Source organism: Poecile atricapillus, chromosome 19 (assembly GCF_030490865.1).
Source record: "Poecile atricapillus isolate bPoeAtr1 chromosome 19, bPoeAtr1.hap1, whole genome shotgun sequence".
NCBI classification, from domain to species: domain Eukaryota; kingdom Metazoa; phylum Chordata; class Aves; order Passeriformes; family Paridae; genus Poecile; species Poecile atricapillus.
This window is the reverse complement of record NC_081267.1, coordinates 2,445,977-2,470,893: the sequence shown is the minus strand read 5'-3', so window position 1 is coordinate 2,470,893 and position 24,917 is coordinate 2,445,977. Positions and strand designations below refer to the sequence as shown.

Below are 24,917 nucleotides of genomic sequence, written 5' to 3'. Positions count from 1 at the left end.
ACTCGGCTCTCGGACGGACTCCCGGTGAGCGGTGGGGCCAGCGGCGGGCGGAGGAGGAGGAGCGGGCGGAGGGGGCGGAGGAGGAGAAGGGGGCGGAGGAGTAGGATGGGGCTGGACACGGCAGGCGCTGAGCTGAATCCGCTGTTCCCTTTGGCTTACAGGTGGCCATCAAAAAGGTGCCACGGAACCGCGTCCGGCACTGGGGCGAGCTGGTGAGTGAGCGGGGCCAGCGGCAGAAGCCGGGGTGTGCCGGGCGGGGATGAGCCGGGACCCGGCAGGGTGGGAGCTGCCAGGACACCTGGAGGGAGAGCGGGCATGGGGCCAGCGGAGGGCACAGAGCATCCCGGGCTGGCTGAGGGCTTCCCGAGCCCTGGCACGGCCTCAGCCCCACTGATGGCACCGTGCTCTTCCCGCAGCCCGACGGCACCAGCGCACCACTGGAGATAGTGCTGCTGGACAAGGTGTCCACAGGCTTCCCCGGCGTGGTGCAGCTGCTGGAGTGGCTTGAGCTCCCCAGCTACATTGTTATGGTGCTGGAGCGCCCAGAGCGGTGTCAGGACCTGCGGCACTTCATTCGGGCACGGAAGTTCCTGTCCGAGGAAGAGGCGCGGGAGCTGTTCCGGCAGGTCCTGGCAGCCGTGCGGCACTGCACCAGCTGCGGGGTCCTGCACCGAGATATCAAACCGGACAACATCTTGGTAGACCTGGACACCGGCGAGGCAAAACTGATAGACTTCGGCTGTGGCACCTACCTTCAGGAGACAGCCTACACTCAATTTGCAGGTGAGCCCACACAGGGGTAGGCTTCTGGTCCCAGCATCTCCTGGCCCAACATCTCCTGGCACAACAAGGGTGTGGCAGGAGGGATTCTCCCAGGACTGGGGTTGGGGCAGCCAGCCTGACAAAATCCTCCATGGGTAGGGGTGGCAGAGAGGGGGAGGCAGAACCTGTGCACCAGCTGGTTTGGTGTGCAGTTGAGAATGGGCTTGGACTGCTGTGCTTCCCTGGTTTGCTTTGGTTCAAAGTATGTTTTGGGCAATGCCAGCAGGGAGGATGTGGGTATGGTTTTTCCCCAGCACTGAGTGGGTATTTCCCTTTGTGTGTCATGGTCAGGCCTTGCCAGGGTTTCTGCTGCCCTCTTCCAGCACCAGTGGCTTCTTTTCCAGCCCTGGGTTTGTACCCAAGTCCCAGGTGCTGGCGAGAGGGCAGCAGGTCACCCCATGGGCCACTGGGGAAGCCCCCACATGCCCAGGGATGTTGGAGTGAGGCTCTGGGAGCAGCAGCATCCCCCTGATGAGCTCCACCCATATTCCATAGGAACACCATCATACAGCCCCCCGGAATGGAACGACTTTGGGTGGTACCATGGCGAGGCAGCGACCGTCTGGACCCTGGGCATCCTGCTGCACGAGATGGTCTGCGGGGAGCACCCTTTCAGGAGGGGCAGGAACATCAGATGGGGCCAGCTCCCGCTGCCACAACGGCTCTCCCAAGGTGAATCCTCATCTCTGGGCACAGGGGGAACACCAGTGTTGGGAGACAGCAGCGGGCTCGTGAGCATCCCGCTCTGGCAGCTGCTGAGGAGGTGGCACATGTCCTGCTCTGCTGCTCTCCTCCAAAACAAAAAAATTAATGGGAAAGTTTAGGCCCAGCTCTGAGCACATCCAGCGTGGCCTGGGCACGGTAATAGTGGGACAAAGCAGACTGGAGCCTTCTCCAACTGACCAGTGGTTTGTGGTTTCTCTCCCCAGATTGCCAGCTTCTGATCAGGTGGTGTTTATCCCTGAACTCCTTGGACAGGCCCTCATTAGAAGACCTGTTCCATGATCCCTGGATGCAGGATATTCATCAGCCCTAGAAGAAGGGAGAGAGCCACAGGCACAGTGATGCAGGGACCTGGTAAGTTACAGCTCCACACATGCCCTGGCAATCAGCAGCAAAGAAACCCAGACTTTTTTGTCCTGCCTGTGTCACTGCACTGGGCTCATCAAATGGGAACACACAGCCCTTGTGCTGGAGCTGAGCTGCTCTGCCCAGCACTGGTGGGCACCATCTGAGCTGGTTTTGCTTGTCCTGGTTCACTGACAGCCGGGCCCTGGGCAGAACCCTGACAGCCTGGTGTCACCCCAGGGAAGAAGGAGCCCCTGGAGAAACTGGACCAGGTGGGGCTGCTGCTGCTGCTGGAGACAGGGAGGAAAACAGCAAGGATGACATCCTCTTCCTCCACCTGGCCAGCGGCAGCTGGCGATGATGGACTTTGATTCTGGCACCTTCTTCAAAGCCAGGCTCCACAGTGAATTTTCAGGTAAGTCCAGTCCCAGGGGGATGCTCCCAGATTTGAGCATTGGCCGGGAACCAAAGGTTTCCCCTTTGCTGGGGCAGATGCAACTGATTCCTCAGTGGCTGCCCAGCTGGTTTTTGGCAGGGCTGGGGACATGGGCTGGGGTGGTTACGAAATGGGAGTGGGATCCTGGCCCTGCCAACAGCCCCCACCACCCACCGTGCCCCGGGCTGGGGCTGGGGCAGCCAGCCCGACACAAACAAACCCCCATGGCAGGAGCACAGGTGGGACTCCAGAACCTGAGCACGGCTGCTTTGCTGTGCAGGCAAGGAAGGGCTTGGGCTGCTCCACTCCCCTGCTTTGCTTTGGGATCACCGTGATTTTGGGGGACAGTGCAGGGGAAAGGGAGAAAGCATGGGCTTCCCTCACCCATGGGTGGGTTTTTCCCCAGAATGTAGGGGTTGGGCCTTCCTCATGCTCCTGACAGAGATAAGATTATTTACCATTTTTCTTGTTTCCCCTTTTTGTCTGTAATCTATTTTCATTAATTTGTTGTTTGTTTTTCTAAAGGAAGCGTTCTAGGTGGGGTCCAGTCTGGATCAGGAAGTGCTTGGGACCAGCTGTGGCGTGGATGGGCCGTGCCCTTGGAGAAGACTGAGGACATCGTTTGGGACCAGCTTTTCTTCTGGCAGCGGATGGTGTGAGGTGGGTCCTCATCTCCTTGGCATGGGTGGGACAAGAGCTTTTGGGAGATGGCAGCGGGCACAGGAGCATCCCGCTCTGGGCAGCTGCTGAGGGGCTGGATCTGCCGTGGCTGGCTGCAGGCTGGGCACATGTCCTGCCCTCCTGCTCTGCTCCCAAAGGCAGCAGTGATGGGCAGCTTTGGGCCCAGCTCTGAGCACGGCCAGCATGGCCTGGGCGCCGCGGCTGGCTGGGACAAGGGGACAGGAGCCTTCAGCTGACGGGCGGTTTCTGCTTTCTCTCCTTGCAGCCGGGCTCTGCGGATGCTGAGGCTGCTCTGGGCTCTGCCAGGGCTCTGCTGGGCTCAGCACCGCGCCGGGATCAGCCAAAGAAGAAACGGTGTGACCTGCAGCAGAGACTTGAGCATTTTGGCAATGCAGCTCAAGTCTGCAGAGTGACCACCTCCAAGGGAAAACATGACACCCCCCAAAAATTAAACTTGTTCCATAACTTCTGAAATGAAATCAATCTGGGATGACCCCAAATGACATTTTTCATCTTGCTCAAGCTGTAGCTCAGAACAGTTCTATTCTCTGAAGGAGTTCTGTCCCCCACCTGCCTTTTACTTCACAACTGCTCCCTCCTTTCCCCCAGTGAGTTCCCAGCCCATCACAGTCTCCATCACACTGCAGCCTTCCTTGATGCCCCTCACCATGAGGAAGGCCAAGCCCCAGTCTCAGGGACTCATCCTGTCAGTGGCTGAAGAGCAGCAATGTCTGTCTGTGCCAGGGGCTCTTGGATGTCTCTGTATCCATGGACAGAAGGGTCTGTCTGTGCCAGGGGCTCTTGGATGTCTCTGTATCCATGGACAGAAGGGTCTGTCTGTGCCAGGGGCTCTTGGGTGTCTCTGTATCCATGGACAGAAGGGTCTGTCTGTGCCAGGGGCTCTTGGATGTCTCTGTATCCATGGACAGAAGGGTCTGTCTGTGCCAGGGGCTCTTGGGTGTCTCTGTATCCATGGACAGAAGGGTCTGTCTGTGCCAGGGGCTCTTGGATGTCTCTGTATCCATGGACAGAAGGGTCTGTCTGTGCCAGGGGCTCTTGGATGTCTCTATCCATGGACAGAAGGTCTGTCCTTGCAAAGGTTTCCATAATATCTTTGTACCCGTGAGTATGGAATGAACACACAGAGTGAAAGTGTCAGTCACGTTGTTTGCACACTCCTTCCTTTCCATACAAGACACATCCATGCACACCCCCACGTACAGATAGATTAAAAGGATAGGGATGGATAGAGATTTCCCACAGAGCTCTAACTTTGGCATAACTCACCTTGTAAGCCATGGCCAGGGTATTATTTTTCCCAGCTCTGTGAGAGTAGTTGTCCAAGAGCTGTAGGGAACAGCATTTAGAAGCAGTTTCAGGATTTCTAGGCAGGAAAGGGAGCAGACAACCATCCACATAACTCACCATATTCATCAGGATGGGCTGCTGGTACTTTAGGAATATGGCACAATGGAGACATGAGACTTGGGATAATCCCAGCTCTCTGTGGATCTGTGCAAAGGTGGAGCAGCAGAAACACCTTGTGTCTTCTTTGGGGACACAAGGTCCAAGGAGCTGGGGTGGCAGAGCGTGACCTGGGCTGGTGGCAGGTGAAGTCCCATTTCATGACATCCCGGAGTGGCACAGGACAAAGCTCAGAGCACCCACAGCCCCACTGAGGAAGTCCTTGGAGTGCTGCACATCCCATAAGGAAAAGCTGCATTCACTCAGTCCATTGGGATTTATCACTTCCATTTGCAACACTTTAGGTCCAAGTTTCAAACTGCAAAATTTTTACACTCAAGACACAGTCATGAAGAACATGTATTTCAATTTCCTATTCCTTCAACTGCAGTGTAAAATATCTTAATATTGGAAAACATCCATCAAATCTGTAAAGAAAGGCAGCTAATGGATCCTTTCCACTAGCACGTGTACAAACTAAGGAACTAAAATCAAAGCTGAGTTCTCTTTTTCAAAAGATTGGTTACCTCTTTCTTACTCCAGAGTTATAGATCATTTTTCACTACACATTTGGGGGTAATTTTTATCTTTCATATTTTTTCATGTTTTCTTTTTTGTTTTGTTTTTTTGTTTTGTTTATTTGGGGTTTTTTTTACAGAAAACATGCCCTAGAAAAGGCATGTCCTTTGCTCCTGGTTCCCCTGTGGAGCAGCTCCCTTCCTGCTGGCTGAGCTGCTCAGGCAGAGCCCAGCAGCTCCTGGCCCTGCAGGGCTGAGGCTTTTCCCCGTTGCTGGGCACAGACTGATGGAGCAGCACTGCTGAACACGGGCACACGCAGAGGGAGCAGAGCAGCTGCCTTTGCCCACCTGAAGCTCCAAGGCCAAACTCTGAGCAGGCACGGCTGGAAGAGACTCTCAGGCTCCCTGTTGGCTCTGCTGCCCCACTTGTGCCCGGCCCAGCTCTGCGTGAGGCAGAGGGAGAACAAGGGGCAGCTCCCTCCCAGCCCCAGCCCAGGGACCCCTCCAGCCCCGGGCCTTGGGGCACTGTCAGCACCCGCTGCTCCAGCCACCGCTTCTGCTGGCACTGACAGCAACAACCAAACTGGGGCTGGTCCCCAGGGAGCAGCAGCAGTGCCTGGATCTGATCCCTCAGCCTGGGGCAGCCCCCTGGGGGAACAGAGGGCACAGCAAGAGGGACAAAACCAGTCAGGGTCAGAGACTGGAAAAAGCCAGAGCTGGGAGCAGGAACAGCTGCTTCATTTCACTCTTGGAGAAAGCTCTTGGCTGGGTCAAAGCACTGAAAGGTGTGAAAGGCAGAGAGGAGGCCAAACAATGCTCCTGTTTTCACACCCTCCTGTAATAAATGGAAATGATTAGTGCTAACTAAATTGTAACTATTTGGAAAGTTATTATTAGAAGCAATCAAGGGAATTGGTGTTACAAGGCAGATGTAGCCCCCTACAGATGTTACATGTTAAAAATAAGGTACAGAATGTAGTTTTGAGATAAGAAATGTCCTAAGACAAAATTGACCTTGAGATGGATGAAGTTGGAACGACTTTAGGCATAGGGCCTGAAAATTATAAAACATAAGACTAATTAGTGGAGCACAATGCTTACTTACATAACACAACGCTTAGTACACACGCACAGCCTGTAAAGTTATCCAGAGGACAACGAGGATGAGTGTAAGCCTTCGTCCAAAAAACCACCAAAACAAGACAGAAGACCCCCTAGCAACAAGTGAAGCATGCGCCATGAAGAATAGTGATATTAAATCAATGAATTGGAAATAGGAGGAGACTTATGGGAAACATTAATGAATAGGTATAAGCATACAGTATATAATTTTAGTTTGAATTACTTTGTTTTGGTATGTGAGGCGGGGTGAGAAGCCCTCCCTGTACCCTGGTCAGTTTTGCTTATGCTTTAATCATAATTACTGGCAAATTATATTCACAAATATATATCTATGTATCTGAAGTTACTCACTAAATTGTACTCTTTTACTAAATTGTTTTCCTTTTATACCAAATTGCTATTCAAGCCACTAAATAGTATTGTTTTACTAAATTGTATCCTTCTATTCAATTCACTAAATTGTATCTTTTTTTTTCCCATGTTATTAAATTGCTGTTAACCTAATAGCTCTTGTTGTCTTATTTTAATTTCATTTATAATAGCACCAAGCAGAAAAGGGGCTGACTGAGAGCAAGCAGACTTAACTTTCTGCCAGGACACAAATTTAGAGGGCAAAATATTAAAAAAACCCACAGCATCAGCCCAGCTTCCCAGTGAGAAGGGTTGGAACTCTCTGCCCCTCAACACTTCCCCAGCAGCTTTACAAAGGGAACTGGGATCTGAGCTGTGCCCTCTGAACCAGCAGAGCCAGCCTCCCTTCAGGGTGAGAAGCCACAGCCTCAGTTACAGCCCCGGGTGCCTCCTGTGCCCCAGAGAATGGCCCGGCTCACCTGGCCCAGCCCAGCCCGGCCCGAGCAGCCCGGACTGGCCTCAAGGGATGGGCTCCACCTGCCCGCTGTGCCCACAGGCCAGGCCCAAGGGCTCACAAGAGGCTTCCTCCCAGCTTTGCAAAACTCGGCCAAGAGTGTCCCCTTTACTGTGCTGAGAAGAGTAAAAAACCCTCTCAATTTAACCCCACTGCACTCCTCATGGGGGATCCCTGCACACCTTAGGAGAGAGCCCAAATTTTCCCTGTTTGCCTCATGAGGTGCAGGCCCAGGTGATGCCACTGAAGGAAACGTGCCCTCACAGCCCAGGGACGCTCAGCATGGGCTCCCCCAGCCCCTCGGGGCCCCACCGCTGGTCACAGCAGCCCCTGCCTGGCTCCTGCCTGCCCACACCATGGGCACCCCCGGCTGCTCCTGGACATGGAGCTCAGCCAGGGCTGGTGCTGTGTGGGCTTTGCTGGTGGTACCAGCCGGACACTGGGGTGACAGCTCCATCTCTTTATTTGAACAAAAAACATGGGCCAGCCCCTGCTCTGGTGCACAGGGGCTGCCCAATTTCAGTCCTGGCCAGGGACCAGGGCCAGGGGGCTCAGGGGCAGAGGGTCTCGCTTGAGAGGTGTGGGTCTTGGGATGCCCTCAAGACGGGGATGCAGCTGCAGCACAGCAGATGGGGAGAGATGTGAAGAGCGAGGATAACAGGTCAGCTTCTCTTGGACTAAAATCTTTGCCTGCTCTTCTGAAGCTGCAGAGGTGCTCCTGTAGAGAGAGGAGGTGGCTGAGGCCCCCAGCTGCCGCTGGCACACAGGGACCCTCCTGCACAGCAGGGCCCAGAGCTGCCAAGGCTCCCCAGCACGGCTGGAGCTGCTGGCACAGCTTGGCCCAGCTGGACAGCTGCCCCTCAAGGCCCTGGAGAGCAGGGGATGGCTCTGGGCAGGGTCCCTGGCCAGGAGTGGGCCCCAGAGCACCTCTGCCTTTCAAGGACAATCTCATCCCCGCTCTTTCTCCTGCCCACCTTGCTTTGCCTCTGCCTGCTGCTCCTGGGGCTGCTCTTGGCCAGGCAGCCTCAGTGGCAGCCAGCACTGGCTGCAGCCCCAGCGGGCTCCCCAGGACAAGGCCCAGCAATTAAGAGGCCAATGAAAGGCCTGGGCAGCTGCAGAACTCTCGGCAGAGTTATTTGGGCAACCAAGAACTTAAGCCACAAGTCCACAGCAGCCTCACTGGGAATGTCTCCTGACTATGAGCAGCCTTTCAAGAAACTGATTGAGGCAGAGATCAGCAAAACACTCACCGTTTTCTCTTCCAGCAATACCAGATTCCAGCACAGCACATCATCAGGAAAAGTGCTCCACCAGCCACAATGGCCATTAACTTAATCAAACACTGTGTTCCCCAGCAAAAAACTCTTCTCATGCTTCTCCAGATCTTGTTAGCTTGTCTGGTGGTGCCAGCTTCATCTGTGGGAGCAATGGGCAGCGTGAGCCTGTGCTGTGCTCCACTGCTGAGCTGGCAGCACGGTGGGTATGGCCAGGACGTTCTCTGTTTCCCCCAGAGCTGGGGCCTGCAGGCACCTTGCCACCCCTTGGCACAAGACTGCTCAAACCCCTGAGCTTGAATGGCACAATTTCTCTGTGCTGTGCTGGTCTTCTCCAGGCAATACTTGTCAAGGACATGGATAAGGGTCAGGAAAATGCCCAGGGTTTTGGAAATGCTCCAGGGCCCTCCCTCTTCTAAACAGCCCCTACACCTGATCTACCCCGAGACTGGGAAATTTCAGGGGATCTCAGGGTGTTCACGTCCCGTGCTGCAGTTTGGGCTCCCTGTCAGCTGATGCCAAATGCCTTCCTGCAGAGGCTGGGGAGAATCTGCAGCCAGGCCAGGCTGGGAAACAGCCCTGCAGGGCATGAAAGCAGCAGCGGGACAGCGAGGCTGACATGGATCCCTTCCTGCTGTGCTGGGTACACTGTGTCCAGATGTGCAGAGAAAGCCCCCGGCTGCTGAGTCTCAGGAGAAGGCTGAGGGACATGGACCCACCACGGCGTCCCTCCAGATCATTCAGGATTATGTCCAGATATTTGAGTTCCCCCATTGCTACATTAGTATCTCCTATAGGTTTTTTCTTCTTTCTCAGGGGACTATAATATAAAGTATTTCCGTTTCCCAGGAATGGATCCCACAGAACCAGTGCTCAGCCTGTGGGGTCAGCAGGGATGCACCACACACCCCAGTGATGGGAGCTGGGCTTGCTTGCAGAATTTAGCTCAGGAGCTGGGAAAGTCCTTGCTGCAGACACACCTGTAACTCAACAGCCACAGAAGCTTCTCTCATCTCTGCTGCACAGGCAGCACTGAGCCACAGGAGCAGTGAGGGGATCACACAGAGCGAGGGCACACACGTGCACGGCTCTGTCCTGGCACCTGCAGCGATGCCGCCCTGGCCGAGCTTTGGGCTCTGAGCTGGCAGCTCTCCCAGGGGGAAAGGCCTTCACCTACCCTCATAATCTTCCTCATCACCAGGCTCAGTAACCGATATGGACGGGGAATCCAGATCATCTTCATCATCAGGTTCATCTGCAAAGAAAGTCAGGACAGAACAGCTCCAGTGACACTGCTGAAGATTCTTCTTCAGGCCAGAGCGGCAGTGAGTGCACCTGGGTGACTGCTGCCCTCCAAGGCACTCCCTTATCTCTGCCTTCCACTCAGGAGCAGGAGCAGTGGGACCACGTGCCTGCAGTGGCCCCACACTGGGATGGAAGGAGCCCCTTGCATGGCAGTCAGGAGAGAAAGGACTCCCTGGAACTGCCAGCAGCTCTGAACTGAGCCCCAGGCAGGGCCAGGGCTTGGCAGCTAGAGTGGGAGCATCTCAGGCTCCCTGGGGCCAGAAAGGAGCCACACAAGGCACAGCCCCGGGGCACAGCTCTGGGCCCAGCCCTTCCCTCTCTGCTCTTCTCCGTGGCTGCACAGAGCAAACGGAAGGAGACACTGGCATTGCACATGGGAAGAAGATTGACAGCTAAATGCTCCTTCCTCCCACTGACAGCGATGCTGTGGGATCACTCAGGGCTCCAGAAGGGAATGGGGCGAGGTTTCCAGAATCCATCAACCTTCAGACTCTTGAGGGAAATGGCACATGAGTGAGCTCTTGCCACCTTGATACTGATTATTCTGTGCAGAAAGGGACATTGAGAACTTGCTTCCAGCATCTGGCAAGGTCTTCAAATCGCCATTTACCAGCACTTGCAGATGCTCCATGTCACGATACCAATCTAGAAGGGAGCACAGATCAGAACCATTCCATGGTGTGCTGGGATCCCCTTCTGCCTTAGGGAACTGGGCACTGCAAGGGGGTCGGGTAAGGCCGTGGGAGCCAGATGTCAATGGACATGGCCAAAGCTGCAGAGGGGCCTGAGGAAAGCTCTGGACTGGCTCTGGACATTCTCAACACCTTTTCCATGCTCTGTGCAAAATCCCTGAAAGGCAGGCACTGCCAAGTAGCAGAGATGGCAGCTCAAGCCTCAGCAGGGCTCAGGCCCAGAGGCACAGCAATTACCTCCTGGGACTGTGCCTGGCATGGCCTCCCTTCCTGCAGCAGAGGCTGCCCATGAGCCACTGCTTCCTCCGGGAAACGCTGCCTTCAGCACAGCCTTTGGGTTCATCTCTGGAGAAAGGAAGAGCCACAGCTGGATCAGACAGAACCATTCCCCACTGAGGAGGTGGCATGTTCAAGAGGCAATGTTTGTCAAAGTCATGGATAAGGATCAGGAGAAAGGCCAGGTTATTTGGGCTGGCCAGGGCCCTCCCTCCTCCAAACAGCCCCTACACCAGATCGACCCTGAGACTGGGAAATTGCAAGGGATCTCTAAGTGTGCATGGCCTATGCTGCAGTTTGGGCCCCCTGTCAGCTGATGCCAAATGCCTTCCTGCAGAGGCTGGGGAGAAGCTGCAGCCAGGCCAGGCTGGGAAACAGCCCTGCAGGGCATGAAAGCAGCAGTGGGGCAGCAAAGCTGACATAGATCCCTTCCTGCTGTGCTGGGCATGGCGTGTCCAGATGTGCAGAGAAAGCCCCCGGCTGCTGAGTCTCAGGAGAAGGCTGAGGGACATGGACCCACCATGGCGTCTCTCCAGTTCACTCAGCATCTTGTCTTCTGTAGGTTTGTTCCTCCCTTTAAGAGAACCTTAACAGAAAGTATTTCCATTTCAGATGAATGGATCCCACAGAACCAGGGCTCAGCCTGTGGGATCACCAGGGACACACCACTCACCCCTGTGATGGGAGCTGGGCTTGTGTGCAGCAACCAGCAAAGGAGCTTGAAATGTCCTTGCTGCAGACACACCTGTAACTCAACAGCCACAGCAACTTCTGTCACCTGGTTCCTGCCAGGTTGTCAATGATTATTCCTTGTTGGGACAGTGAGAACATACCTGCATGGGGCTCCAGAGGCAGAAAATCTTCATGAAGCCAAGCTGCTGGAGAAATCTTCCTACCACGCTTGTCTAGAAAGGAGCACAGATCAGAACCATTCCATGGTGTGCTGGGATCCCCTTCTGCTTTAGGGAACTGGACACTGCAAAGAGTTTGGGTAAGGCCTTGGGAGACAGATGTCAATAGACATGGCCAAAGCTGCAGAGGGGCTTGGGGAGCTCTGGGCTGGCTTTGGTCACTCTCAACACCCTCTTTGCAGCCCCTGTGCAACATCCCTGGTGGGGCAGTGGGACCAGCCCAGGGCCCAGGGGCTCTCCCTCCCACAGAGGAAACCCCAAGGCCTTGGGCCAAACCACAGCATTCAGTGCCACAGGTAACGGAACCTCCCTCCTGCCCTCTCTCCTGCCCTCTCTCCTTCAGCTGGGACAGCACCCCAGCCCAAGGGGACAGAGCCAGGCCCTGTCAGGGCACACTGGAGCTTTACCCTCCCCCTCAACCCTTTCCCCACCATGGGCACCCCTTGCAGCAGCTGCCAAGTTTTTGGACGTGTCTCCCATGGAGGGATCCCAGCAGGACTGCTCAGTAGCCAAGTGCCCTGAGCCTGCTCAGGATAATTCCTCTGCACTGTGCTCACACAGCCAAGCAGCAGAGATGGCAGCTCAAGCCTCAGCAGGGCTCAGGCCCAGAGGCACAGCAATTACCTCCTGGGACTGTGCCTGGCATGGCCTCCCTTCCTGCAGCAGAGGCTGCCCATGAGCCACTGCTTCCTCCGGGAAACGCTGCCTTCAGCACAGCCTTTGGGTTCATCTCTGGAGAAAGGAAGAGCCACAGCTGGATCAGGTGGGGCTGTTCCCCAACAGGAAGGTGGCATCTTCAAGAGGCAATACTTGTCAAAGTCATGGATAAGGTTGAGAAAGCCATCAAAACTTTGGAGCCAGGCCAGGGCCCTCCCTCCTCCAAAGAGCTGCCATTCCACATCTATCCCAAGACTGGGAAATTTCAGGGGATCTCAGGGTGTTCACGTCCCGTGCTGCAGTTTGAGCTCCCTGTCAGCTGATGCCAAATGCCTTCCTGCAGAGGCTGGGGAGAAGCTGCAGCCAGGCCAGGCTGGGAAACAGCCCTGCAGGGCATGAAAGCAGCAGTGGGGCAGCAAAGCTGACATAGATCCCTTCCTGCCATGCTGGGCACGGCGTGTCCAGATGTGCAGGGAAAGCCCCCGGCTGCTGAGTCTCAGGAGAAGGCTGAGGGACATGGACCCACCATGGCGTCTATCCAGTTCACTCAACATCTTATCCATGTGTTTGGATGTCTCCAGGGACTTACTATCCTCTGTAGGTTTGTTCCTCCCTCTAGGAGAACCTTAACAGAAAGTACTTCCATTTCAGATGAATGGATACCACAGAACCAGGGCTCAAGCCTGTGGGATCAGCAGGGACACACCACTCACCCCTGTGATGGGAGCTGGGCTTGCGTGCAGCAACCAGCAAAGGAGCTTGAAACATCCTCGCTGCAGACACACCTGTAACTCAACAGCCACAGAAGCTTCTGTCACCTGGTTCCTGCCAGGTTGTCAATGATTATTCCTTGTTGGGACAGTGAGAACATACCTGCATGGGGCTCCAGAGGCAGAAAATCATCATGAAGCCAAGCTGCCTGAGAAGCCTTCCTACCACCCTCATCTGGAAGGGAGCACAGATCAGAATCATTCCATGGTGTGCTGGGACCCCCTTCTGCTTTAGGGAACTGGGCACTGCAAGGTGGTTGGGTAAGGCTGTGGGAGCCAGATTCAATGGACATGGCCAAAGCTGCAGAGGGGACTGGGGAGCTCTGGGCTGGCTCTGGTCACTCTCCACCCTCTTTGCAGGCCCCGTGCAACATCCCTGGAGGGGCAGCAGGACCAGCCCAGGGCCCCTGAGGCCTCTCTCCCTCCCACAGAGGAAACCCTCCCTTCAGTCCTGGGGAAAACCATCCCCAACGCTTCCCAGGGAGAAGGGAGCACTGTCCCGGGAAAGGGAAACCAGGCTGCCGGCTCACCTGCTCGCCCTGCTCGCCACGGAGCAGCCTGGGCAGCCCTGTCAGGCAGGGCCACTGCCAGGAGGAGCAGGAGGAGGAGGCGCAGAGCAAAGGCCATGGTGCCTTGCCCACTGCCAGTCCTGCAGCTCTTGCTGCCACCACTGTCCTGACACCGCTGTCCCAATGTCAGCACCGCTGCTGCTGCCGCCGCTGCTGCCACAACAGTCGTGGTCAAGGACTGACTGCTCGGTCCTTGTGGTGCTGTGCAACCACGGGGCTCTGGGACCTCTGTGACCTCAGAGCCTGCTGTCACCTCAGCCTGCTGTCACCCCAGAGACTGCTGTGACCTCATGGCCAGGGTGGAATTGTGTGGGGAGTGGGATCTGCCTTCTTCACTAGGGAGCTCATCCTGCCCTGCAGCTCTGTCCAAGGGCTATGACAGGGTCCCAGCCCAGCTGATCTCACAGGCTGGGGGATGAAGGGATGGAGAGCAGCCCTGCTGAGAAGGACTTGTGGCTGCTGCAAGGTGAGAGGCTGGACATGAGCCAGCCATGTGCCTCCAAAGGAGGGTGCCCAGCAGCTTGAAGGAGGTGATTCCACCACCCCTCTGCTCTGCTGCGAGCCCACCTGGAGTACTGCATCCACCTCTGGGTGCCCAGCACAGGAAGGACATGGTCCTGTTGGAGCTGGTCCAGAGGAGGGACAAAACGCTCTGAGGGCTGGAGCCCCTCTGCTTTGGAGACAGGCTGGGATAGCTGAGGGTGTTCAGCCTGGAAGAGAGAAGGCTCCATGGAGACCTGATTGCTCCCTTTCAGTACTTTAAGGGGGCTTGTAAAAAAGACAGGACAGAATTTTTAGTAGGGCCTGTTGTGATAAGACTGAGGGGGAATGTTATCAATCTAAAAGACAATAGCCTCAGACTAGATATAAGAAAGAAACTCACATTTTTTACACTGGGGGTTTTGAAACCCTGGAACAGGTTGCCCAGAGAGGTGGGCATCCATCCCTGCTGACATTCAAGCTCCTGCTCTGAGCAACCTGATCTAAAGTTGTCCATGCTCACTGCACTAGATGGCCTTTAAATGTCCCTTCCAAGCCAAGCCATTCTGTGCTCCTGTGCACCAGCAGAGCAGTGCTGGAATAATGCTGGGGTGAGGATGCTGGCACCTGTGTTTTGGTAGTTGTGCCATTTAGCTGTTGGCCAAGAGAGGATTGATGGGCTGCACAGTGAAGTCTGCAGAGAACAGTGTGCTCAAGGAGAAACAGGAGAGGAACATGGCTTCCAGTTCAGATAAATGCCAGCGTTTTACTGCCCATTCCTTTCTAAAAAATAAAGGAATGTCCTGAAGATCCCTTCAATGTGGGTGCACTATTGGCTGTATCAGTACTTGTGTTCTGCAAAACAGATGAGTTGTTACAGCTTCTTGCCCCATTTATCACTGGAGAAAACCCAAATACTGCATTGCTCCATGTCTACTTTCTTCCAAGTAAAGGCAGATTTTGTTCATTCTTGAGTGGGACATATTCATCTGTTGACAAGCAAATTCTTCTTGCCATTCACACAATGCTGATTTGCTCTAATCGGATTGTAATTAAGATCAACCACTCATTGTAATTAAGACTGATGGATTGTGAGGCAAAGTGTTGCATAATTTTCCCTGGAGAGAGTTTTTCTCTAATTCAATGACATATGAAGACAGGTGTAGCCTACCATACTTGTGGCATTAGTCTCCCACTCTGTCCTTTCCTCTCACCCAAGGGGAGGATCGAGGTCTGCAGGTCTCATCTGTGCACAGAAAGAGTTAATATCTCACCCAGACCTGCAGATGCTCATGATGGTTTCTGCCGGGCAGTGGCCGAAGCAGTCACGGTGATGGATTTCAGGCAGCGCTGGGGCTGTGCCAAGATCTCAGGGGGCCCGGCCAGAACAGTCGTGGCTGTTCTGCCCCCATGGCTGGTCCCAGGCCCCTGCTCCCTTCAATTCCAGCTGCGGGCCGATGGCTTCCCCTCCCTGTGCCCGGCAGCCGCTGGGGCCGCGCGGGCCGTGGTGAAGGGGCCTGGCCCAGCCCAGAGCCGCTCCCGGGGCCTGGCGGAGCCCGGCTCGGTGCAGGCCAGGCTGGAGCCGGGCCGGCCTGACCAGCACCCAGTTAACTCTTCACAGCTGGAAACAACAGAGAGCTTTCCTGGCCTTGCCTGTCTTTAAAATGGGGATTTCACACAGGAGGATCCAGCTTCTAAATGGTTTCATAGGTTGTCAGTTCTCAGAGCCAGCCAGCTGTTGGTTTTGCTAAGCACAGAGGAAGCTCTTAGCAGCCCCTTCCTAGAAAAATCATTTGCATGGGTGGCTTCTTCCCTCCTAACCAAATATCAACTAATACAAAACCACCACAGACATTCAGGGTGTAACAGGAAGTAATTTTGAAGCAATTGTTTTAAAGCAAATGCAGTTATTAAGCACAGATTGATGTCACTCCCCCAGACCACTGGAGAGGGACAGTGACTCTGCCACCTCCCCCCTGGCCAGCCCATTCCAATTCCCAATCAGCCTTTCTGGGAAGAACTCCTCCCTATTGTCCAGCCTAAACCTACCCTGGTGCAGCTTAAGGCTGTGTCTCCTTGTCCTGCCCTCCAGCAGATCCCCACTCGCAGCCAGCTTGGTGTCATCTGCAATTTGTGAGTGCTGGACTCGACCCCCTCAGCCAGACCCTGAGTGAAGATATTAACCAGGACTGGGCCCAGCACAGATCCCTGGGGACACCACCAGGGACTGGACACCAGCTGGATGCAGCACCATCCCCACCACTCTCTGGGCCCGGCCTCCAGCCAGTTCTGCAGCCAGCAAAGAGTGCTCCTGTCCAAGCCGTGGGCTGCAGCTTTTCCAGGGAATGCTGTGGCTCTCCGTGTCCAAGGCCTTGCTGAAGTCCAGCTCGACACATCCAGAGCCTTTCCCACACCCACCAGGCGGCTCAGCTGGTTATAAAAGGAGATCAGGTTGGTCAGGCAGGACCTGCCCCTCCTAAAGCCACGCTGGCTGGGTCTGAGCCCTGGGCCATCCTGGAGGTGCCGTGGGATGGCACTCAAGGGGATCTGTTCCAAAACCTCACCAGGCAGCGAGCTCAGGCTGACAGGCCTGCAGTTCCCCAGAGCCTCCTGCCAGCCCTTCTTGGGGATGGGCTCACACTGGCACCTCCAGTCCTCTGGGACCTCCCCAGTGAGCCAGGACTGATGAGGAGAAATGATGGAGAGCAGCTTGGGGAGCTCATCCACCAGCTCCCTCATCCCCTAGCATGGATCCCATCCGATCCCATCCACCTGTGAGCATCTGAGTGGCTCAGCAGGTCTCTGACTGCTTCCTCCTGGATTACAGGGGGCTCTTCTGCTCCCTGTCCCCATCTACCAGCTCAGGAGAACACTTGTCCTGAGGAAAACCTGTCTTGATGTTGAAAACTGGGGCAAAGAAGGTGTTGAGTACCTCAGCCTTTTCCTCATCTTTGGTAAACATATCCCCCCCAATAAGGAATGGAGGTTGTCCGTAGCCTTCCTTTTGCCATTAATGTATTTATAAACACATATTTATTATCCTTCACAGAAGCAGCCAGGTTAAGCTCTAATTGAACTTTCACCTCTCTACTTTTCTTTCTGCATGACCTAATGACATCCTTAAACATTTCCTGAGTTGCCTGTCCCTCCGTCCAAAGGTGATACACCCTCATCTTTTCCCTGAGTTCCTCCAAAAGCTCCCTGCCCAGCCAGGCCGATCATTTTCCTCACCAGCTCAATTTTTGTCACAGAGGGACAGGCTGCTCCTGCTCCTTCAAGATTTCTTTCTTGAAATGTGTCCATCCTTCCTGGAATCCTTTGTTTTAAAAAGCTGTTTTCCTTAAAAAACTCAGTACCTGATTTGGTACTCCCCAAATCTGCATCCTTAGTTGGCTGAAGTCTGCTCTTCCTAAGTCCAGTGTAGGAGTTTTGTTGATGCCCTCCTTCTTTCACAGAATATTTCAAAACTCAATGATTTCATGGTCACTGTACCCCAGGCAGCCTCCAACCACCACATCCCCCAGCAGCCCTTCTCTGTTTGTGAGCAGCAGGAGACACAGCTTTCCTGGGCAGTGGCAAGAGAAGGAAACCTCCCCAAAGTGCAGCTTGGCAGGTTCATCCTGGAGGGGAGGAGAAAGAAAAGTCCCTGCCAGGGTAGAATTTTGGTGCAGGAGGTGTCCCAGCGTGAGACTGGACCATGCCATGGCTGAGTGTGCCAGGAGCCGGCAGTCAGTGGGGCCCAGGGATGCTCCAAGGGACTTGGAGTTTTGCTTCTGACTCCTTGAGCAGCTGCTTCAACCTTCTCTCAGTGCCTGAGGGTCCTGGACTCAGCCCCAAATCCAGCCTGGGGTTCATTAAAATACAGAAAGCCTCAGGGGCTCTTTCTCTTCCTTCCGTTGTCTTCAAGTCCAAGGCTTGTGCAGCTGCTTGGAGTCACTTTGGAATTCTGTTGAGGAGGAAGATTTGAAAATCTACCCTGTTTTATTTTTTTTAGATCAAGGGCGTATTTTTTTATTTTTTAGTTGAGAGAAGAGGTGACAGAAGCATTCCCCAATTGATCTTGATGCTGAAAATCTCCTTAGGAGGTCTGGTCACAGGGAAGAATGAGCCCCTTGTGGGCTGCCCCTGTTTGGACAACCTGCTCCTCACCCCGAGCCTCAGCATGTCTGACATCGCCCACCTGGGACTGACATCCCAAAACATTGAAAACATTTATCTTTATAATTTTTCTTTATCATTAAAATCTAATTAATTTATAAAAATAAATATTTGATTTTTATAATAATATTGTTCTGTATTTTTATAACCTAACTTTTGTATTTATATGAAAGCATTGATCCATTTTTAGCAACTAAAACCATTATTGGTCCTTGGTTCAAAGTAACACAATTCCCTTCATTAATTAATTGATCAAAATTTCTCCCTTTTTGCTAATTACTCCTATTTTTAGTCCTTTGACCATCTTTTTTAATAATTTTCTCAGACAGGGTAAAAGGAGCCACTTTGGGATCCATGGAGACTTTTCTGGGCAACATTTGGGGCAGTTTTCGGTCTGGGGAGGGAATTTAGAGAGAACCTGGGAGTCTGGAGGACACGTGGGGGAGCCGGGTGAGCACTTGGAGGGGCACTTAGGGATTCTGTGGGACAATTCGGGGCTCGGGGGAGCACTTGGGGGTGCAGGGGGGCGCTTGGAGGTCAGGGAGGGGAATCTGGGGGCCCTTCGGGGTCCGGGTGGGCACTCGGGAAGCTGTAACAGGGAATCTATGGGGCGCGGGGGATGATGGGAGCTGTAGGCGCCGGTATAATACGGTTTAATGGGGCCGCGGAGCTTCACGGGAGTTGTAGGCGCAGCTCCAATGGGTTCCGGTGAGGCGCGGGGCATGACGGGAGATGGAGTCCCGGCTGGAATAGCGCTCTATGGGCGCCGCGGAGCATGATGGGAGCTGTAGTCCCGGAAGTGGCTCGGAAGGCGCGTTTGGTGGTGTGGGGAAGCGCTTGGAGAAAACTTTTGCGTCCGAGCCGTGCTGCAGGTGCTGGGGGCGAATGTATACGGCTCGGGAGCACTTGGGGGGAACCTGGGGAGCTGTAACCGGGCTCTTTAGGGCGCGGGGCACGGCAGGAGGTTTGGGCGCGGAACTGTGTTGTGGGATGATGGGAGATGAATTCCCAGGAATGGCTGGAAGGGGAATCTGTGGGGTCAGGAGCATTCAGGGATCCAGGGACGCTTTGGGGTGATCCGAACGGGTGCTGAGGGGGCACTCGGGGATCCTGAAGGGTCTGGGGGAGACTTATGGGACATATGGGGGGCGATCCCGGGGTTCTGGGGAGCGCAGGGCATATTCCCAGTTCCTCCCAATTCCTTCCAGCATGATCCCATTTGCTCACAACCACTCCCAGTCAGCCTCAGTGGAGTTGGACTCCCTGCCAGCATGATCGTATTCACCTCCAGCAGAATCCCAGTTCATCCCAGTATAAGTCCTGTTGCTTCCAGTTACCCCCTGCATGCACCCAGGAACTCCCAGTTCCTGCCAGTTGCTCCTGGCATGACCCCAGTTGATCACAGCTGCTCCCAGTCAGCCTCAGCATGATCTCAGTAACTCCCAGTATATCCCATTTCCTACGAACCTGGTCTCAATTGTCCCCTCAATTGTTTCCTACTCACTGCCAGTCTGATCCCAGTATGATCCCAGTTTCCCTCAGTGTGATCGCAATCTCTCCTGGCATGTGCCCAGCTCCTCCCAGTATGATCCCAGTATGATGTCAGTACACAGCCAGTGCAATCCCAGCCACTGCCAGGATGATCCCAGTATAAACCAGTCCCTGCCAGTGCTGCCACTCCTGGGATCCCCCAGCCCTCTCTGTGTTCCCCCCTCCCGCATCTCCCCAGAGCAGCCCCAAGGGCTGGCAGTCCCCAGCCAGGGTCCCCAGCCAGCCCCAGGTTGGATCTGCAGCCCCCAATTTTCCCAGTTTCCCTCTCCTTTTCCCCGGGCCGGGTTCCCCCCGTCCCCAGCGGGTGGGAGCAGCGGAGAGCCCCGCGCTGCCCATCCCGACCTGTCCCGGCTCCATCCCCGCTCCTGCCGTGGGCTGTGAGGGGTTTGGGAACGGGGCACCGAGGGTGTCACTGCTCCTGGGGGAGGAGGAGGAGGGATGGAAGAGGAGGGATGAAGAAAGAGAGAGTGAAGGGATGGAAGTATAAGAAGGTGGAGTTAAGGAGGATGAAGAGGAGGAAGAAGAGGGACAAATGAAGATCAGGGGAAGTAGAAGGGACCACGAGGTCGAGCACTCCTTGAATACACAGCCCTCCACCTGTGGGATCATCACCCCCCCCATCCCACAGGTGACCATGGAGGGGGAGCTTGACCCAGATATCCTGGGGGATCCCTGGGTTGGGTTTTATGGGGGGGATGTTTGGAGAATGAAGAACTCCAAAGCTGAGCAGAAAATGCCCCTTGGGGGGCATTGGGGGTTCCTAGTTGTTATAAATGCAATGACAAAATGAGGTTAAATAAAAAAACAATTTATTATAAAGCAATTTCAATAAAACAAACAACAAAAGGAAAAACCACAATAAAATATATCAGCGCAGCGCTGGGTGGACAGGGGTCGATACTCAAAGGTACAGATTTTCCCAAATCCACGAAGGAGGGTTCTCTGTCCTGGGTTTTTATAGGGGTTTTGTGTCCTGAGGCCAAATTTCAAGTAGGCACCATTCAACAACGATCCTAGATGGTTGGTTGAATGGATTTCCTGGCGCTGAGAAACTGAATCAATAGACATTTGGGCAGAGTCTCTTCGCATGTAAAAAGGTTCTGAGTGTCTCTTGATTTCATCTTGGGTTGGGCTATCAGGACGGAGTGGTTGGGTCTGTGTTGGAGCCGATGAATATCTCGGCTGGGCTTCTCTCTTTGTCCAGTTTGATTGCTTCTCCAACTGTGGCTTGCAGGGTGGGGCGTTCAGGTCCGGTGATGAGTATCTCGTCCGGGCTCGTTCCTTTGTCCAGCCTGATGGCTCGTGTCCTGCTTATTCTCTTAGGTTGATGGGCGCCGGCTAGAATCGTTATCTGGGTGCCGGCTAGAATCGTTATCTCTTGAATGGGTATTTGCTGCTGGGTCTGGGGAGGAATCCTTGGGCCACACTATATTTTATATTTTCTTATATCATTATAAATACAGATATATTTATTTAGGCTTTCACGAATTTTTATTCATAGATACATTTATCACATGGTGGTGGCTGCTGTCAGAGGCAGCCGGGAGGAGCAGAGCCCTGTGTCCCCCAGGACCCCAAAGTGGGGAGCCCAGAGAGGGGGAGCGCCACAATTCACGGGACCCTCAACAGCCTGAAATGGAGCAGGGGGGACTCCTTGGACCCTCTGCACCCCAAAGCAGAGATTCACGGGACAAGGGACCATAGGAATCCAAAAAGCCCCATCATCCCTAAATGAGGAGATGGAAATGGGGGGGACTTTTTGGATTTCTGGCACTCCCAGCAACCTGGGGTGGGCAGGGACTGAGTAGACAGAGGAACCCCAGTGCAAGCATGACCCCCAGCAGCTGGGACAGCGGGGAACCCCTGAACACCAAAAGGGAGAGACCAGAGATGGGGAACTCCTGGGAGGCATTTTCAGGGGTGAATCTTGGTGTTTGGGAGGTTTTTATGGGCCCCAGATACCCGGTAACTTCTAGAGATGAACTTGGGCAGGAGGAGCACCCTAACCCAATGTGCTCGTGCATTATATTTTTCCCCAAACCAGGATCTCTCATTCCCAAACCTTGGCTGGATGGAGGAGGAGGCTGCTGTGAGGAAGAGGAAGATGCCCCGGGACACCCAGGCAGGTGAGGAGGAAGTCAGTGCCCCTTTCCCCCTCTCTCCTGCTCCATCTCCCAGCCCAGCCTGGCCCCCGGCTGCAGGACAACCCCGCTGCCGACGCCGTCCTGCCAGGGACGCACTGGGGGGATCTCCTTCCCCTTCCCTCTGGCACGGAGGAAAATCCCATCCTCTCCTTGTCCTTCCTCCCCCAGACAAGGAGCTGAGGATGGAAACCAGGGAGGAAAAATCCCTGCAGCAGAACCTCTTGGAAGAGGCCGATTTGAGCAGTTCCACAGTGCAGGAATCCAACAGGGAAGAAAAGCCCCGGAGATCCCGCAGGAGGAGGGGCTCCAAACCCATCCCAGGGTGCTCTGAGGAGGAAAGACCCACCCTGTGCCAGAAAGGCGGCCGGAGATCCAGCCAGGGCTCTGAGCTGGTGGTCCATGAGCAGCTTCAGGATGGGGAGAAGCCCTACAAGTGCTTGGAGTGTGGGAAGAGCTTCAGCCAGAGCACCAAACTGCTCTTCCACCGGATGATCCACACTGGGGAATGGGCCTATCAGTGTAGGGAATGTAGGAAGGGCTTCAGCTGCAGCTCCGCACTCATCATCCACCAGCGCATCCACACTGGGGAGAGGCCCTACGAGTGTCCTGAGTGTGGGAAGAGGTTTCGGATCAGCTCCCATCTCCTCCAGCACCAGCGGATTCACACGGATGAGAGGCCCTTCCGCTGCCCTGATTGTGGGGAGGGCTTCAAGCAAAACTCCACCCTCATCACCCACCGGCGCATCCACACTGGGGAGAGGCCCTACGAGTGTAGGGAATGTGGGAAGAGCTTCAGCTCCAGCTCCTCCCTGACCATCCACCAGAGGACCCACACTGGGGAGAGACCCTATGAGTGTGGGGAATGTGGGATGACCTTCAGATGGAGGTCCCAACTGACCATCCACCAGATGATCCACACTGGGGAGAAGCCCTACGAGTGTCCTGAGTGTGGGAAGAGGTTTCAGACCACCTTCACTCTCCTACAGCACCAGCGGATTCACACGGATGAGAGGCCCTTCCGCTGCCCTGACTGTGGGGAGGGCTTCAAGCACAACTCCACCCTCATCAAACACCGGCGCATCCACACTGGGGAGAGGCCCTACGAGTGTCCCCAGTGTGGGAAGAGCTTCAGCCAGAGATCTAACTTGACCCAACACCAACAGAGGCATCGGTAAGGGAAGCCCTGTGAGTGCCCCAAGTTCAGGAAGAGCTTCGTGTTCTGCTCCAGCTCCATCCCCCATCAGAGGACCCATGTTGGGCAGGACCTGATGACCCACGTTCCCAGTGATCTGCGTTGGGAACACAGTGGGCTGGAGGCCATTTTATTTTGGTTTCAATTATCTTTTAATTCATCTTTATCTATTTAGAACAGAGAAATAATGGTAAAAATCAACAAATTCATCAAAGGTATCTAAAACCTCACATTTTACTAGTGCTTCAAGGGAATCTGGGAGATACTTGGGAGTATTTGGGGGTTGTGGGGTTATTTGGTGGAGTTGTCTCCATTTCTTGGCACTCAAAGAGACAAGAGGGTTCAATCTTTCACCTCAAAACCACTCAATGTCACTGAATCCAACTCAGTACCTCTCCAAAATTATTCAATTCCACAGCCCCTCAGGGTGTGTTGCCTTAAGTTTTAGCTTTCATATTTTTCATATTCTACACTGCCTAGGTTTGTAGTTCATATTATGTGTTAGTGAGCTCTCTTCACAGAGTAGGTAGACAAAACAATTCCTTTTCTAGCTTGATACCAAGGACAGTTGTTACAAGTTCCAGGCCCAAAAGCATAAACAAGGGTGGACTGAAGAGAGAAAACAAGAAGGATGGGACTTCATCATCTGAAGCTGTAACTGGACAATGAACCCAAATATGCAGATGGACCTAAACTTCTAAAAATGTGGGACCTCGTGATCACTTGTCCATTTTTGTGACCATTTCTGGTCTATCTTGGGTGTAGCACTTGCCAGGCTCTTGTACTGCCCATGGTGTATTTAAATTCTTCTAATAAACTTTATTCTTAACTCTGTCCAGCCTCTGTTCTAGGTAGCCTTCTGAAGGCATCAGGTGGAATGGGGTTGGAAGGGGACTGGGTGAAGTGGGATGCAGATCAGGATGGGGTGAGATGGGCACTGGGTGGGGCAGGATTGTTGGGATGGGGATTGGGAGGTGTGAAATGGGGGAAATAGGGATTGGGAAGGGGTCTTGATGTCCAGCAGGGATGGGATGGGTTGGGGTTGGGACTGGGGAGGTGGGGTGGGGTCTGGAATGAGACAGCCAAAGTTTGGGGATGATGAAGGGAGGGGGAGCCCATTACTGAGTGAGTTTTTATGTGAGGTGCCCCTGCCGAGGGAGGCAAAGATTTAGTTTCAAATTAATATTGTTAAAATGAGAGGTGTGGGCAAGAGGGAATTCCATCCCTCTGCCTCAGAGGATGGGCCCTGCAAGCCCAGGGAGAAACTCCACCCTGGGCCCCTCCTGGGGAGGCAGCCCAGGGATTTCTGATTGGGTTTGGGCCCCTGGGGTTTCTCCCTTGCTGTGTTCCCAGTGGTCCCTGACCTTGAACTCCACCCTGGTTCTCAAACCCCATCTCCCTGCCTCTGTTTGGGGCTGTCTCTGGATCTGAGTTTGTTCCTGAGCTGAATAAATGTTTTCCTGAGCAGAATCCCATCTTGTTGGTGTCCCATGCCTGTTCCTGGTAACTGTGGCCTCCCTGGACATGATCCTGTGGCCCCGGAACGCAAGACCCCACAAAATTGAGACCTGCCCCCAGACCCGCCCAAAAATCCCAGAATTCCCTAAAATTCACCCAAATCCCTCAAAATTCCCTTAATTTCCCTAAAATGCCCTTTTTGTCTCCCTCTAGGACCAGGTGCCTCCACTGGATCTCAGGGACACCCCCCAGGAATTTGGAGGGGATCTTTCCTCCCCTGCCGCCCACAAATACCCATTACTTTTGGGAAAAAAATTTTCCCAAAAATTCCTTGGATTCAAGGGGGAGGTCCCCCATTTTTGACACATTTTTGGGGGATTCTCCCCCAAATCTTTCATGGTTTTTTTGCCTTTTTTTGCTATTTTTGATGGTTTTGGCATGTGAGGTTTTTTTGGAGGGGGTTCCCCCAATTTTTTGAAGGGTCCCTCATTTTTTTTGGGGGGG

At 54.1% G+C, this 24,917-nt stretch overlaps 1 protein-coding gene and 1 pseudogene across 1 annotated transcript; both read left to right on the top strand.

Moving 5' to 3' along the window:
• Window positions 1-440: 440 nt before the first annotated feature.
• LOC131586322 (serine/threonine-protein kinase pim-1-like) lies at window positions 441-20,961 on the top strand (the record flags this gene model as incomplete). Its single annotated transcript, XM_058853150.1, has 4 exons — window positions 441-783; window positions 1,318-1,430; window positions 15,358-15,516; window positions 20,854-20,961. Coding segments are annotated over 4 exons (723 nt in total), but the record flags the coding sequence as incomplete, so codon positions are not given.
• The window catches only part of LOC131586321 (zinc finger protein 208-like), a 539,124-nt pseudogene continuing 534,619 nt past the window's right edge, over window positions 20,413-24,917 (top strand).